This window comes from Schistocerca serialis, chromosome 1, assembly GCF_023864345.2.
Source record: "Schistocerca serialis cubense isolate TAMUIC-IGC-003099 chromosome 1, iqSchSeri2.2, whole genome shotgun sequence".
Taxonomy (NCBI): domain Eukaryota; kingdom Metazoa; phylum Arthropoda; class Insecta; order Orthoptera; family Acrididae; genus Schistocerca; species Schistocerca serialis.
In genome coordinates, this window is record NC_064638.1 from 618,381,754 (window position 1) to 618,397,418 (window position 15,665).

At 36.3% G+C, this 15,665-nt stretch overlaps 1 protein-coding gene across 1 annotated transcript in view; it reads right to left on the reverse strand.

Moving 5' to 3' along the window:
- Positions 1-7,409: 7,409 nt before the first annotated feature.
- Positions 7,410-15,665, reverse strand: part of LOC126478038 (protein SERAC1) — a 136,802-nt gene continuing 128,546 nt past the window's right edge. The window contains exon 10 of the mRNA XM_050103668.1: positions 7,410-7,729. Within this exon, the coding sequence (XP_049959625.1) occupies positions 7,678-7,729 (52 nt within the window). The 3' untranslated portion in view covers positions 7,410-7,677. The remainder of the gene's footprint in view (positions 7,730-15,665) is intronic.

Here is a 15,665-nt window from a genome sequence, read left to right on the forward strand (position 1 = left end):
TTTGTCTAAAATTTTCATTGTAAATTAAATGGTCTTCGTGCAACTTACTGACCATAAATGGCTGTGATATTGTTATTCAGAGTATAGTTATGAATTTAATTTCCATGCATTCCAGTTCTTTTGGGAAAAAAGTAATAAATATTCTTATTACAGCACAATTACTGGTGCAGTCAGCATGACAGAGGATCCACAGCTGCAATACAGTGGTGTTTACAAACTGTGAAAATTTCATTGAAGTCTCTCATAGTTTCTGAGAAATCGGGACAGATTTTCAGAAAGCTTTACAACATGTATATCGTAGCAAACATCTACAGATCTGTTCCTGAGAAGTGGTTAGAAATATCCTGCACCATTATCAGGGTCCTCATTATCTTTGGGTTCATTTGCCAGTTTTCTTTTCCTACGTCTTTACTCTTTAGGCATTTGACTTGGCAATACGCAAGCCATCAAGTTTTCTTAGACTAGTTACAGTATTCTGTCCACGTGATAAACATAACTGTTGTACAACTTTTAGTCTGGCAATGATTACATTGTTCCATGTTATTACATTATCTGACACTCCTATTTGTAAAGTTCTATAACCAACAAACAGATTTTTAGGGATGTTGGTCACCACGATATTGTTCAAGGCCTCATATATGGTTTGATTTGATCTGTAATTGATTCAGGTATAAAGTGCTTGTGTGTGAATGTGTTGAGGTTGCCAGCTGCCTGTGCCTCCCTAAACTTGCACCATGTATTTGGGGGGGGGGGGGGGGCAGACAAAGAAAACTGTTGGCTTCTCATCAGTGGCTATATGTGGAAGAAAGTGACCTACACTATATTTTTCATTGCTTCAGAATTCTCTCTGATGGCATTACCATAATATTCCTGCAGCTTGTTGATAATTTTATCTGTCAATTTGTACTTCATAGGCATGACACCAAAATGCTCTGCTCCCCTGTGTTTGCTCTTGAGTGTGTGAAGGCAGGTGCCCATTCTCTTTTTAACATGCCCCACATATTAAAATTTTATTACAGGAATATCATAAGGTTTACTCTGGTAGACAGCATTGAATGCTTTGCAATCTCCATTGCCTAGGTATTCAGTATATTGTATACCTGTCTCAGGCTCAGATCTACTGAAGACAGCTACAGCACCAAAAACTTCCATTCCTCCACTTGAGTCTTCTTAGTTTTTCACACTGCTAGTTTTGTGAAGAGCCATCCTGTTTCAATCTGTGCTTATTACTGAGCATCCATGGCAATATTTAGTATTTATCTGAGAGTCAGCAACTTTACCTGTGTCAGTACTTGTTGCTGTAGAATAGCTAATTTTTGAAGTGTGCCCTCTCTTCTGCCAGCTTCCATCAAAGGCAACAGGAATGTCATTTCTGTTGTCATTGATTTCTGCTACTTCTTTAGCTGCAGATTTCATTGAATATTCTGCTACTGTAGTGATAGCATCCAATATGCAGTTAGTGTACATGTGACAATTTGTAGGGTGACAAATTCATTATGACACAAAGCACTTTACCACCTGTAAAACCCTTCCTTATGCACTGAAGACCATACACTAACCTCACATTCTCTCTCTCTATTCGTTTAGTCGGTTCCGACTCTTCGTGACCCCAAGAACCAAATCACGCCACTTTTTCCTGTCTTGCACTTTCTCCCGTAGACCTTCCAGGTTGGAACACATTGCTTCTGTGATGCCATCGATCCATCTCATCCTCTGACGTCCTCTTCTTCTAGTTCCTTCAATCTTCCCCAGCATTAATGTTTTTTCCAGCGAGGCATGCCTTTGCATTGCGTGTCCAAAGTAGGTCAGCTTTTGTTTTAAGATTAGACCTTCCAGGGAGAAATCTGGTTTAATTTGCTCCAATATTGATCTGTTGGTTCTTTTTGCAGTCCATGGAACTCTAAGAAGTTTCCTCCAACACCACAATTCGAAGGAGTCAATTCTTCGCCGTTCAGCCTTTCTAATGGTCCAGGTCTCACATCCATACATCACAACTGGAAAGACCATAGCCCTCACAATACGGATCTTTGTTGCTAGTGTTATATCTCTGGACCTTATAACCTTGTCAAGGTTTGACATCGCCTGTCTACCGAGCAACAGGCGTCTCCGGATTTCATGGCTGCAGTCACCATCAGCAGAGATCTGGGAACCGAGATAACTGAATGTGGTCACTACCTCCATGGTTTCTCCTGCTATATCCCACGAATTGGTAGGTGTAGTTGCCATAATTTTCGTTTTCTTCAAATTCAGCGTAAGACAAGCCTTTTCACTTTCGTCTTTCACCTTCAGTAAGAGTGTTCTCAAATCTTCTTCACTTTCTGCCAATAGGATCGTATCATCCGCATACCTGATGTGGTTTACATTTATTCCAGCTATTTTAATTCCTGGTTCTCCTTCATCTAGCCTCGCATTCTTCATGACATGTTCTGCATACAGATTGAATAAGTACGGTGACAGTATGCAGCCTTGCCGGACCCCTTTCTGAATCTTTATCCATTTCGTTGTTCCATACATAGTTCTCACCGTGGCTTCTTGGTCAAGGTATAAACTCCGTATCAGATGAATGAGGTGATCTGGTACACCCATGTTTTTCAGTACGTTCCATAATTTGTTGTGATCGACGCAGTCAAAGGCTTTGGCGTAGTCAATAAAGCAGAGGTACACATCTTTCTGGAATTCTCTCGCTTTTTCCATAATCCACCGAATGTTAGCAATTTGATCTCTAGTTCCTCTTCCTTTCCTAAATCCAGCTTGTTCTTCTGGCAGCTCTCGATCTAGATATTGGCGAAGTCTATTTTGTAAGATTTTCAACATAACTTTGCTAGCATGTGAAATAAGTGCGATTGTTCGGTAATTAGTATCATATAAATCACTGTTAAAACAGTTTTGTGGTGTTAAAAATAGTTTTTGACTGCTGCAGACACTGCCGCAGTTTCTTCGATTTACATACTAAACCCAATAGCACTTGCATCTTCACCCAAAAGCTGACTTCACCGCCACCAAATTTGCAGGCCACTATTTCACTTAGAACACACTGCAGTAACCATAGATCTACTGTAATATTTGTACTTCCGCAGCTTTTATCTACTTCCGTACACATATCAGCTGTTATCTTCTTTCTCGTGGCACTTGGTAGTGTTTACATGCTGCTGTTGCACTGATTTTGGCCTTCACTTTCTACAGTTTTCTGGTGTTGATTCTCTGTGAATTTATATTTCTCAAAAACACTTTTTGTTTTCATCATTCTAGAAAAACAGATTACTATATATTGCACTAAAACTTCCAGGAAACTTCATAATCACAAACAGTAGCAACCAACGAGATGTGTTTTTCCAAGAAAAAGACTCTTGTTTACAAGCGCACCAGCAGACATTTCACTACTGAAATGCGCTGTAGCATGTTAACCAACTTATGGACCAAACATTTCTGTACAAAACACAAAAAACCTAAAAGTGTAAAAGAGCTGGAGATAAACAAAATTGGGTGGAAAATTATTACAGAGTGACCGATGTCAATGAAATTTTTTAAAAAATGATAATGCAATTATAACTGCATTCATTGACATCAGCAGTTCCCATCTAGACTGAAACCAGTTGTCATTGACAAGGCATGATACTCGTTGATTTTTTTTTTTTTTTTATGACCATTATTTTTATGCCATGTTACATGGTTGCAAGTGGTACATTACTCCTTGTAGATATATTGGGCAGTCTCCACATCAAACAATCTAACTGAATTCCATACAACCACATAGCACATACACACCACTTCACTGCCATGATTTACAACAGTGATAGAGGCTTACATTCCCCCCTGGTTCCAGTTCTACACCATCTACGATGCTTCAAAGTCACTAATGTTCTCTTTTAAGGTAGTGACTAATATTTAGCCTGGGGGCTTCTTTATTATCTGCCCCACAGGAGAGAATACTGTGGAGCAAAACAGATAATTCAAATACTGTGGCAGCTTATTTTATGTGAAGTTAAGTTAAACTGCAACAAATCTCCTTCACTGATAACTTTGTTTTGGATGTACATATGTACTGTTTGAAACTGTTTTTATGCCAAATGCTAGAAAAGTGGTTTTTAATGAAGTTGTTGTTCTGTTGAAACTATTGTCATCCTTTCACCAAAAGTTTAGGTACACTGTTTCCAGTTGTTTATTGATGACATGCAATACAGTCCAGATGATCTGTAGACTTATTTCATCTACATGTATATGGATACTCTGCAAATTACATTTAAGTGTCTGGCGGAGGGTTCATCAAAACACCTTCACAATAATTCTCTATTACTCCAATCTTGTACAGTGCATGGAAAAAAAAATTACCTCTCTGATTTCCCTTATTTTATTATGGTGATGGTTTCTCCATATGTTGGCTGGCATCATCAAAATATTTTCATTAGCTGCAATGAAAAACGCCTTTGTTTTAATGATGTCCACCCCAAATCCTGTATCATTTTGGTGACACTCTCTCCCCTATTTTGCGATAATACAAAACATGCTGCTTTCTTTGAACTTTTTCAATGTACTCTTCAATCCTATCTGGTAAGGATCCCACAATGCACAGCAGTATTCTAAAAGAGGATGGACAAGCTTATTGTCGGCAATTTAATTAGTAGATCTGTTACATTTTCTAAGTGTCGTGGCAATAAAACACACTCTTTAGTTAGCCATCTCCACAACATTTTCTATGTGTTCCTTCCAATTTAAGTTGTTTCTAATTGTAATTACTAGGTATGTAGTTGAATATTTGTTTTTGATTCATAAGTTCAAACCTGTATCACTCATGTACAGGGAAAAGTGGTGATCCAAGAATGGATCCTTGAGAGACTCAATTTTTTGAGAAATATGTTCTTGTGTAGCCACATAGCTCATGATTTATTCACCTGAGTTTGCTTCCTGTTTCCCAGGGTTGATATGAACTAATTTAGAACAGTGCTCTTAATGCCATACATTTAAAGCTTTCCATCTGGATACTGTGATTCAAAAAGAAAAAACCTAAAAAGCCTACAAACTAACTTTTTGTTAATAATGCTTATGAAGCATCAAGTGTTAGATTTATTTTTCCTGGATATGAGACTTTAGTGAGAATTATGCTTCAGTCCAAGAATTTTATTGACCTGTTGTACAATTTTTTATAATTTCGGCAAATTCTGGTATCATAAAGGCTGCTCTATAATTTTCTAAATTTTCTGTGTATCTTTTCTTAAGAATAGTTAGCACTTTGTTGTAACTTCTCATCTTTTTCTGGCACTGGTGTTGATTTAAGTCTTCATATGTTGTCAGCTGGACAATCGTGCCAATCAGGCACAATCATCCGGCTGAAAACCTGAGAAGTCTGATAACAGTGATCACTTTCACAATTTTAAGACAATCAAGTACTGTATGTTTATTTCCTATCGCTGACATAAAATTTTCCTTAGATATTAATTTTTGCCTGCGGTATACTTTTTCAGGTTTATTTCCTGATCCTGACATAAATTTTTCATTAGATATTAATTTCTTCCCAAGGTATACCTTTTCTGTAAATTGTGTGTTTCGTAAGATAACTGTCAAACTTATTACTTGAGATTATTTTGCTAATATTCTGAAATGAAATCAAATTTCAACATTGCAACTCATACGCTATAGAAATTTTTGTTGGAATCACAGTAATAGTTTTGTCCAAGCAATATGTGGCCTGAGAAAATTACCATTTTTGCTTGATGCCTTGATGCTCATTAAAATTTGTATTTAGATTTTTACATAGGATGATTCATAAATAAGGAAAAATATACTGAGGAGAAAATGCTGCTATGAAAAACTAAAAGACTGTTGTTATTTTTTCCTCCTTGACTTACTGATAACAAAACATGGAAAAAATTAATCGTTTAACAAGAAACTGAGAAACATCCAGATCTTGACAGTGTCTCATCATGAAACATGGGCAATTGTTTAAGAACTTATGCACTACACCCTAATACCTTGCCACTGCAGCAGTATGGAAATTAGTCGAAGAGTGGTGTAGCAGGTATTTCCACTTGCAATGGCCACCACTCCACAGGTCATAGTATAAGTGGGGGAAATAGATTACCTGGATTGGCAGGTAATATCTCACAATTGAAGTCTACACTATAGTGATATCTGTATATAACTTATCCTGCTCTTCCAAAGCTGAACTTTGATTTTGTTACTGTTTAAGACAATTCTGGCTTTGTTCAATGGCACCAATTTAAGTTTACATTACTTGTAGTTGTAACATTTTTTCTCTGTTGTATTTTTGGCCACTGACTATAATATATCTTATTATCTACAAATTATATTGTTTACGGGAGGGGCCTGCCTAATTTCTGCCAATCTGTGACCAAAAAAAAAAAAAAAAAAAAAAAAAAACCACTTTTTGTTGAAAGTAACTGTGTATTACACTCTCATCTCATGTAAAGTTTGACTTGTAAACAGAAAGTGCAGCTGATGAGCGAGTGAAAAATGCTTTTTAAGCCAGCCTTTCTTTACTCCTGGCTTATGCAGGTACAAGGAAACAATTAAAAGTTCCCTGCACATTTCTCAGTTTTATAAAATTCTGTCAAATTGCCATTTATTGACATAGGAACATGGGAAAAAGAAATTTGTGCTTATTGTCCATTGTGTGAGACTACCCACGAAACATATTCCTCAATAGTGCTTACCTTGTATTTGATGCAGGGTAGGAGTTTTATTTATTGTGATTATTGTTGGAGCTGTTATTGTTTGTTTTAAATTGGAAGTGGTTGTTACATCAAGTATTAGTTCGTTCCTTGCGGTGGTTTCAAGAAACCAAATGTTCAAATGCCCTTATTTTGGGCCTAGATGAAGCCTGTTTAGCAAAGTTTCAACCTTATTGAGAAATGAATCAAAGTTTATATTTGTAGATGTGAATAATTATTGTATTTGCTTCATTTTATTATTGCACAAATGGGAGAAATAAAGAAACCGTTATTAAATCAGTACATTTAAACAACCATTACTAACAATTAAATTCTGAATTAGATATTGAAATCATACCTGAACTCTACGTGACCAACTGTTTTCATTATCGCTTTAACTTTGTAGGCTGAGGCATTCCTAAATAAATAAATTTTGGGCTGTTATCTATATATTTTATGCTGAACATATTATTTAATATTGTGGCAGAAACTGAAGATAAGAGATACTGATGGACAGACAAGCATCTTTCTTTTTCTTCTTACCTTGGCCAACCATATGTAACAGCTTCACTCTGAAATCTCCCAGATCAACAACAAAACTGAAAAATGTGGGCAGCCATGCCTCAACTTTTGCATCTGCTTTGTTATGAGAATTAATGCTACTATATCCACAATGGAATGTAACTAACTATGAGCATGAAAGTTTATTCTAAACACAATAGTACATCTAGTATTAAATGAACCTTTTACAGCAGTTCATGGTGTTTATTGAAGATCTATATATTTTTCAGCAGACAACCTTTCACGAGTAGATGATTTCTTATAAATATGCGAACACAAACGGTTGTTTTCAGCTAACAATGTTATTGCAACATGTATTTCATATGAATAGTATTTACACTTCATCATCATATGCAGTAAAAATACTTATGGATCCTGATATCTTTGAAGTGTTTGCTGCAAAAAAGATATAGGGCTTCTGACTTCTGTTGGACATGTTAACTTTTCATCATCACACTGTCCTGTTGATCAAATTAATGAGCTGCTTGTAGAGAAAACAGTGCCTGCAATTATTAAAGATAGTATTAGTATTTAGTATTTAATAAAACATCTTAAATAAAACATCTTAACATTTAATAAAAACATCTTTAATAAAAAAATCTTCTGGCAGGACAACGACAGTATTAATTGTTCTGCACAACTGCAAACATTATTGTACTTATACTTGATGTCATCATGAAGAATGTCCATTTATTAGCGAAATGACATGTTTGTAAAAGGATACTCTTTCATTGACTCATTTTCACACTGTGTGCCATAAATTCCATCATAATGCAGACCCTTCAGGTATGAGGAGGGAGACAAAACCTACTTCACTGCAGCAGGCACTGTGTGCTACTTCTGTAAAGTCATGCCAATCTGTCCACATTAGTATGAAAATTACTTCTATGTTACTTAGTGAGCAGAAAGACAGCTACTTTGTTTTGTGTGTGTGTGTTTGGGGGGAGGGGGGGGGGGGGGGTTTGATCCCTGATCACTTGATTTTAAGACTTTTATTCCAATTACTAGTTTCGGCAGCATCCTGCTGTCATCCTCAGATTGGCATTACAGTGTATGAAAAGAAAATAGGTACTCAGTAATCTGCACAAGATACAACCACTTTTTGGAATGACCCAAATTTTACAAAAACTTTTACATACCTTCTCGTATACGTTCACACACATATGATGTCTTTGACATTTTGAGAACGAAGTGTAAATACATTAAAGAAAACTCCACATGGTTTGTCATTTATAAAACAGAATGTTCCCAAATGGGTTTCCAAATGAATAAAAGCTGAAAGTACAATGTACACAGCACCAATTGAGTAAAACTATACACCATGTTGAAAAACTCACATGGACTAAACTGAGATGCCGCAGCACCATTGTGACTTGTCACGTAGACGTCAGGTGCCACCATCTTATTAATCAGTGATGTATTGACATATTTTGAAATTAGACCCATGATATTTCTTATACACAATTTGAAAAAAAAAAAAAAACATGTTATGTACTATAGGAAACACAGAGGTAAATCCTTATGCTGATTCATGTATATAGAGACGTGGCACATTCCACAAATATAAATTACATGCATGGAAAAACATTGCTCAGACTTGCACATCATCATTCATAAATTCTTCTGTGGAGTAATAACATTTCTCCACTAATAACTTGTGCATCTTTGGTTTCAGTTGCCCTAGCTCCATGCTGTTTATTTGTTTCTTTTTTAGCATGTTGCAGATTTTCATGCTCATATATTCTGGGCTTTGTGCATGTCACTTTGACCTGTGAGTAGGAAGCATGAAGTTTGTCTTGTTCCTAGTGCTGTTTTGATGCTTAAAATTGTTGTCTGTGAATAACGTAGGGTTACTGTATAGAAAAATAATCATTTCATAGATGTACAAACAGGGGGCACTTAATATTTTTAGATTTCTTAACAGTGGGCGACAAGATTCTGTGGTCTTCCATTACACATATTTCTAACAATTGATTTTTAAAATTTTAATATTCTAATGATTTTGCTCGTATTACCGCAAAAGATAATGCCATACCTTATAACAGCTTCAAAATAGCTGTGATAAACAACTTTTCTTATCTCCATGCTAGTTGAATATGACAAAATCTTCATAGCAAAGGTCAGGCTGTTTAACTTATTTGCTAAGTATTCTATATGTGAAGACCAGGATAAATTTTGGTCCACATGTATTCCTAAAAATTTAACACAATCTGAATCTTCCAGTTCCTGGTTTCTGCATGTAATATGAATTTCATTTATCTTAGAGTTTGTAGTTTTAAACTGTAGTAAATGTGTTTTTCCAATATTCAATTTTTATCGATTTAGTTGGAATTAGTTTCCTAAACTGTCTAGTAGATTTGTGACAGTTGAGGGAATTTGTTCTGAGTGATTGCTTTCTATGAGGGCAGACATATCATGAGCAAATGAAACTGAGTGTGAATTTGTGTTTAGTGGCAAGTCATTTATGTAAAGTAAGAATAAAATTGGACCCAGCATTGAGCCTTGTGGAATGCCTTGTGAACTAATCGTCTATTCAGAGAAGAAATTTCCCTTGCTTGATGATACAACTACTCTTTGTTTTCTCTTTGTGAGGTATGACCTGAACCACTCTAAAACGCGACCTCCAATTCCATATTTTTCCATTTTATACAGGGGCAATTGATGGTTTACACAATCAGATGCTTTTGTGAGGTGACAGAACAATCCTGCAACTTTACTAGACTAGTCTTAGGCAGAACAAATTTTTTTCACAAACTAATTTATGGCTTCTATTGTGTTTTTGCCTTTCGGAAAGCCATTCTGATTATCTGACAGTATGTTTGATTTTTCTATAATTTTTTGAATTGCATTACTACCACTTTTACAAATATTATAGCTTCTCTTAAACCTTTTTTGAACAAAGGTTTTACCTCTGCATTCTTCGGGGCATATGGAAAGTGGCCTTCTTTGAGTGATTTATTGATCATTCAGCACAGGGGATGAACTATTATCCTGGCAGCTGACTTAACTACTTTAGTAGGTATGCCATCCCACCCTGCAGAATTTTTTTTTTTGAGCTGTAATATAGTGTTCTCTACATCTTTGGCTGAAATTTTTTAAAATTTGTTAAAGCATTCTTCCGCCTTCTGACATAATTGTACTTTTTTGGTATAACCATCTACATCGGCAACTGATTTTGATACATTTATAAAAAAAAATTCTCAAAAGATTCTGAAATCAGAGCAGGATTTGTTGTAGTTTTATTTCCCACCTGAATTTTGGAGATAAGTTTGCTGTTAGTTCTCATACCCAGTTCTGATTTTATGACAGACCGGAGTGCCTTTGATTTTTTTTCATGAGCCAAGATGTATTTATTATGTACCATTTCTTTTGCAGCTTTCACTACCCTTTTAAATAAGCCTTTATACCGTTTGACATAATTTATGAAAACAGGGTCTTTGTTGTATTTCAACTCCTTGTGCAGTTGTCTTTTCTTCCAACTGGATATTTTTATTCCAGTGGTGACCCAATTTAGCTTATTTGAAACCTTTGTGTGGAATACTCTAAGTGGAAATTTTTCATTAAATACATGTAAGAACTTTCTAGAAACCTGTTAAATTGTACAGAGATTGGAGTATCATCTTCAACTTGCCACTCCAACTCTTCTAATTTAGAGCAGAACTGTTTTAAATTTTCAGCAGTAAAATGCCTTTTGCTATAAGCATTTTTAGTGCTTGGTTCATTTGCATTTTCTATTTCAATGAACAAAGCAGAGTGGTCCGAGAGCCCTAAATCCACACATAACTTATTTGCATCATCAAATTTATAATTTGTTAAAATGTTATCAATATAGCTTCCTGTATTTTCGTTTTCTCTTGTGATTTCCATGAAATTTACCTTGAAACCAAATTTTTGGATGAAGTCCATAAAATTTATTGAGTAATTTGTTTGATTTAATAAATTTATATTGAAATCAGCTGCTATTAATATCTTTTTCTTTTTCTCATTGATGACTTTCTGTAAAAGATTTTTTAATTTTGGTAAAAATAATTTTGTTATCTCTACACCTTGGATTCTATATATAGAAACAATAATAATATTTCGTTTTTCTAATTCAGTTGAGCAGCTTTCAAATACTCCTTCATTTAGAAAATTGAAATCGTATTTTACTTTATACTGTACAGAGTTCTTTACAAGTATGCACAAGCCCCCATGAATACTATTTGTTCTACAAAAACTTGAGACTACATTGAATTTTTTTAAACTTATTTAAAATTATTATACTATCTTTAGTAAGCTAATTCTCATTTAAACGAACTATTTTAATATTTTTACATTCTGAAAGTGAAATTTGTAGTTCATCAATTGTATTCATTCTTTCATTTTGATGGATTGTAACCATGCCATTTATGTTCAAGTGCATTAAAAAAGTGGTGGTTTTTGCCTAAGGTTTCAAGAATAGCTTTCTTTATACGATTTTTACACTTCCTATTCTCTTTTTCCTTATTTACAGTTTTTGTTGGAAATGTTTGGGAACCAGTACAATCATGAATAAAAACATTTCTTACCTTTGTATTTGCCTTAGGCTCACTGGCACTAAAAAATCCTTTAAGTGCAATGATTGTTTGATTTTTCTATTTGGGAGTCGAGTGGTTGTTGCTGTTGTACTGGGTGATGGTGGTGGATTGATTTCTGCTGCTGTGCTGGCTGTTGATGGTGGGATGGTTTCTCCTGCTGGGAGTCAAGTGGTTGTTGCTGTCATACTAGCTGTTGGTGGCATTAGTACATTATTATTTCCTTTCCAGCACCATATTTTAACTGTTGATCTTTGCAAACGTACCGCAAATTCAATGTGAATGCAAATGTTTTTATTCTTGCCATGACAAATAACTTTTAACTATGTACCACCCCACTACCCCTTTTTCTCTCCCCCCTCCTCTTTCTGCCCCATTCCCTATACATTTCCCTGCACATTTCCTAGAATTCCATCCCCCCCCCCTCCCTCATTGCCTCCTTTCCCCTCCCACTTTCCCCTCCCCCATGTCCCCCTTTCCCCTCCCCTCTATCCACCCATCCTCCCACCCCCTTCCCATGGTTTCTTGATTTATTGTTTTAAGGTGCGTACAATATTTTTTTTGTATAACTGGGCTTGGGTGGATTAGTGAATGGTATGTATAGGATATAAATAAAAAAAATCATCGTGTAAGGTCATCAGCTATTGTGGTGTATTGAGCACCTTATAGCACTTAATGATAGTCTAGGAGGATTACAAATGTTTGTTACCGTTACATTTTTCCATACACGTAATTTATATTGGTGAAATACACCATATATCTGTGCAAGAATCAGGTGTAAAGATTTACCATTGTGCTTCATATAGTATTATATGTTTTTTTTTAAATTGCGTATAAAAAATTTTGTGGGTCTAATTTAAAAATATTTCAATAGATTGCAAATTAATATGATGGTGCCACCTGGCATCTACACGGCAAGTCACAAGGGTGCTGCAGCACCTCAGTTTAGTTCTTATGAGGTTATCGACATGGCATGTAGTTTTACTCTATTGGTGCTACGGATGTTGTACTTTCACCTTTTATTCATTTGAAATGCATCTGGGAGAATACTGATTTATAAATGTCAAACCATATAGAGTTTTTAATGTATTTACACTTTGTTCTCAAAAATGTCAACAACACACGTTTATGAACATATACGCAGAGGAATGTAAAAGTTTTTGTAAAATTTGGGTCATCCCAAAAAGTTGCTGTATCTTGTGCAGATTACCGTGTACCTATTTTCTTTTCACACTGTGTAATGCCAAAGATGACAGCAAATTTAATGTGAACAGCAGTTTTAACTGGAAATCACATATCTGATTTCAACTTTCTGACAAATTATAGAAGATACTATTGCACCTAAGTTTTAAGTATTTAGAGATTCTCATTTTTCTGCCTAATGTCTGCAAGCCACTTGTTGAAGGTATTTGCACTAAATTATAAAATTCTTTTCTTCAGACAGGGTAATGTTTATGTAGAACTTATTTTTACTTCTGTTATTGTGGTGAATTTTAGAGTTCATCTTAAATTCATTCTTATTACTTACCATAAATATCATTAGAAAGTGAATATGTAAGTATGTGAATATAACAATTCCAGATCCAAGAGAGACTTCTGCGAGGATTTTAGTTAACATTTTTACATAGATTTTTTTTTTTTTTTTACCTCACACTTTTGTATAATAAATATTTGTTCCACCTTGGCTGCATTGCCCCAGAAGACTACGCTAAAGGACAGTATATAATGGAAGCAATGTCGTCTGCATGCCAACACAGAGAGCGAGATTTCTCCACTAAAGATTTTTTATTGATATTCTTTTTGATTCCAGTTTTTTCAATAACTCAGCACTGATTGTAAAGTAAGCTGAATCATCTCACAATCTTTGCATCTTGTGGAAGTGTTGTTGTTGACCTTGAAGCTCTTGACAAATCCTGCACGCCCCATTGTAGCTTGTTATTGTGCTTCCACTGAAAGAATTTTGGCTCATTGTCCAATACCTTCAACTTATTGCTGAATACTGGTCTCTCACGTCAACAATGTCAACCACTTCCTTCACTGACTCTCCAGCATTCCACCCCTTTACCTCCTGGATCATTATTCATAACTGTTGATGCCACTTCCATATACACCAACACCCCTCATGCACATGGTTTTCCCACTATTGAACACTACCTCTTCCAACATCCTTCAGACTCCAGACCCACTACCTCATTCCTCATAAATCTTACTAACTTTATCTGAACCCACATCTACTACTCCTTTGAAGGGAAGGTATACAAACAAATCTGTGGCACAGGCATCAGACCCTTCTATGCCAACCTGGTTATGGGTTATCTAGGGAAAACCTTACTAGCCTCCTAAAACCCCAAACCCATGGTGTGGTTCAGTTTATTGATGATATCTTTGTGATTTGGAGTTCTGTCCACATTAAACCCACCCAAGGTATCTGAATTTCTACACCTAACATCCCTTACACACCTAAAATCCTGGCCATCTGGGGATGGCATAGCTGCAGTAACAAGAATTCTCTTTCCCAGTATGCTGAAAGTCTCACAAAGTTCTTCAAAGACAGGCACTATCCCCAAACATAATCTGCAAACAGATTTCCCATGGTATATCCCCACACACCCCATTTCTTCCCTCCACCCCCAAGAAACAGCTGAGGAGCACTCTCTTTGCCACCAAATACCACTTCAATCTGGAACAACTGAACCACATCTTTTGTCAGGGATCATATCCCAGTAGAAGACCCAAGTGCAAGACCTGGTCAGTCAAGCACCCAGCACTTCCCATTCCAGTCCTGTCACAGGCTTATTCTATCCCATCAGGGGTTAGGCCACTTGTGAAAGCAATCATGTCATATACCAGTTCTAATACAAGAATGGCACAGCTTTTTATGTTGATGTGTCTACCAACCAACTGTCCTACCAGTTGATTGGACACTGCCAAACTTTGACCAAGACCAAAGCGGACCATCCTGTGGCACAACATGTAAGTGAACATAACATGCTTGGTTTCAGTGGCTGCTTCACAATGTGGCATTCTGGATACTTCCCTCCACCACCAGGTTTTTAGAACTGTGCAGATTGGAGTTATCTTTGCAACACATTCTCTGTTCCCAAAATCATGCCAGCCTCAGCATATGGTAATGTACTGCCCCACTTCCACCACAGATTTCGCCCCCCCCCCCCCCCCCCCCATCCCTGTGCCCCACCACCACCTCCCGATTCACATCCTGTCACCATCATTGTGCACCACTCCTCGCCGCATTGGTTTTTTCCCTTTCACAGCTCCTTCTGTATTCCGATCCCATTCACCCCTAGACTTCTGACTCTGTACATGGTAGCTTTGTACTGCATGCTCTGCCAGGCAGTGCTGACTTCTCTGCTACCCCATCTGCTATCCACCACCCTTCCCCATCCCACTCTGGATTACTGCTTCCATTCAACACGATGCAGTTGTGTTCTGGCCAGTGCAACCAGAGAAGCGTAATCATGTGTGTGCATGAGGTGTTCTTACTTGTGTGAACGTGTGTGCATTTTTCTTTCTAAAGGAGGCTTTGGCCAAAAACTCAATGTGTAATCATCTGTTTTGTCTGTCTGCAACTTAACATGTCATCTTTACAGCGAATATCAATCTATCATTTCACAGATTGTAAATATTTCACTAATATTTCTAAACAAGAGCTAATTTGGACTTGCATTTACCATGAAAAACAAACAAAAAACTCAAAACAGTGTTTCCTGACAGAGAATAAAATTTTATTATAAACTGACCAAGGAGATAAAAACTATTACTAAAATGTATCTATATAAAAAGGCATCTATAAAACATTCTTCATAAGTTAAACGTATTAGACAATTAAAGATCACTTAGTGGACTCACAGCAATGGTCAGTGATGAA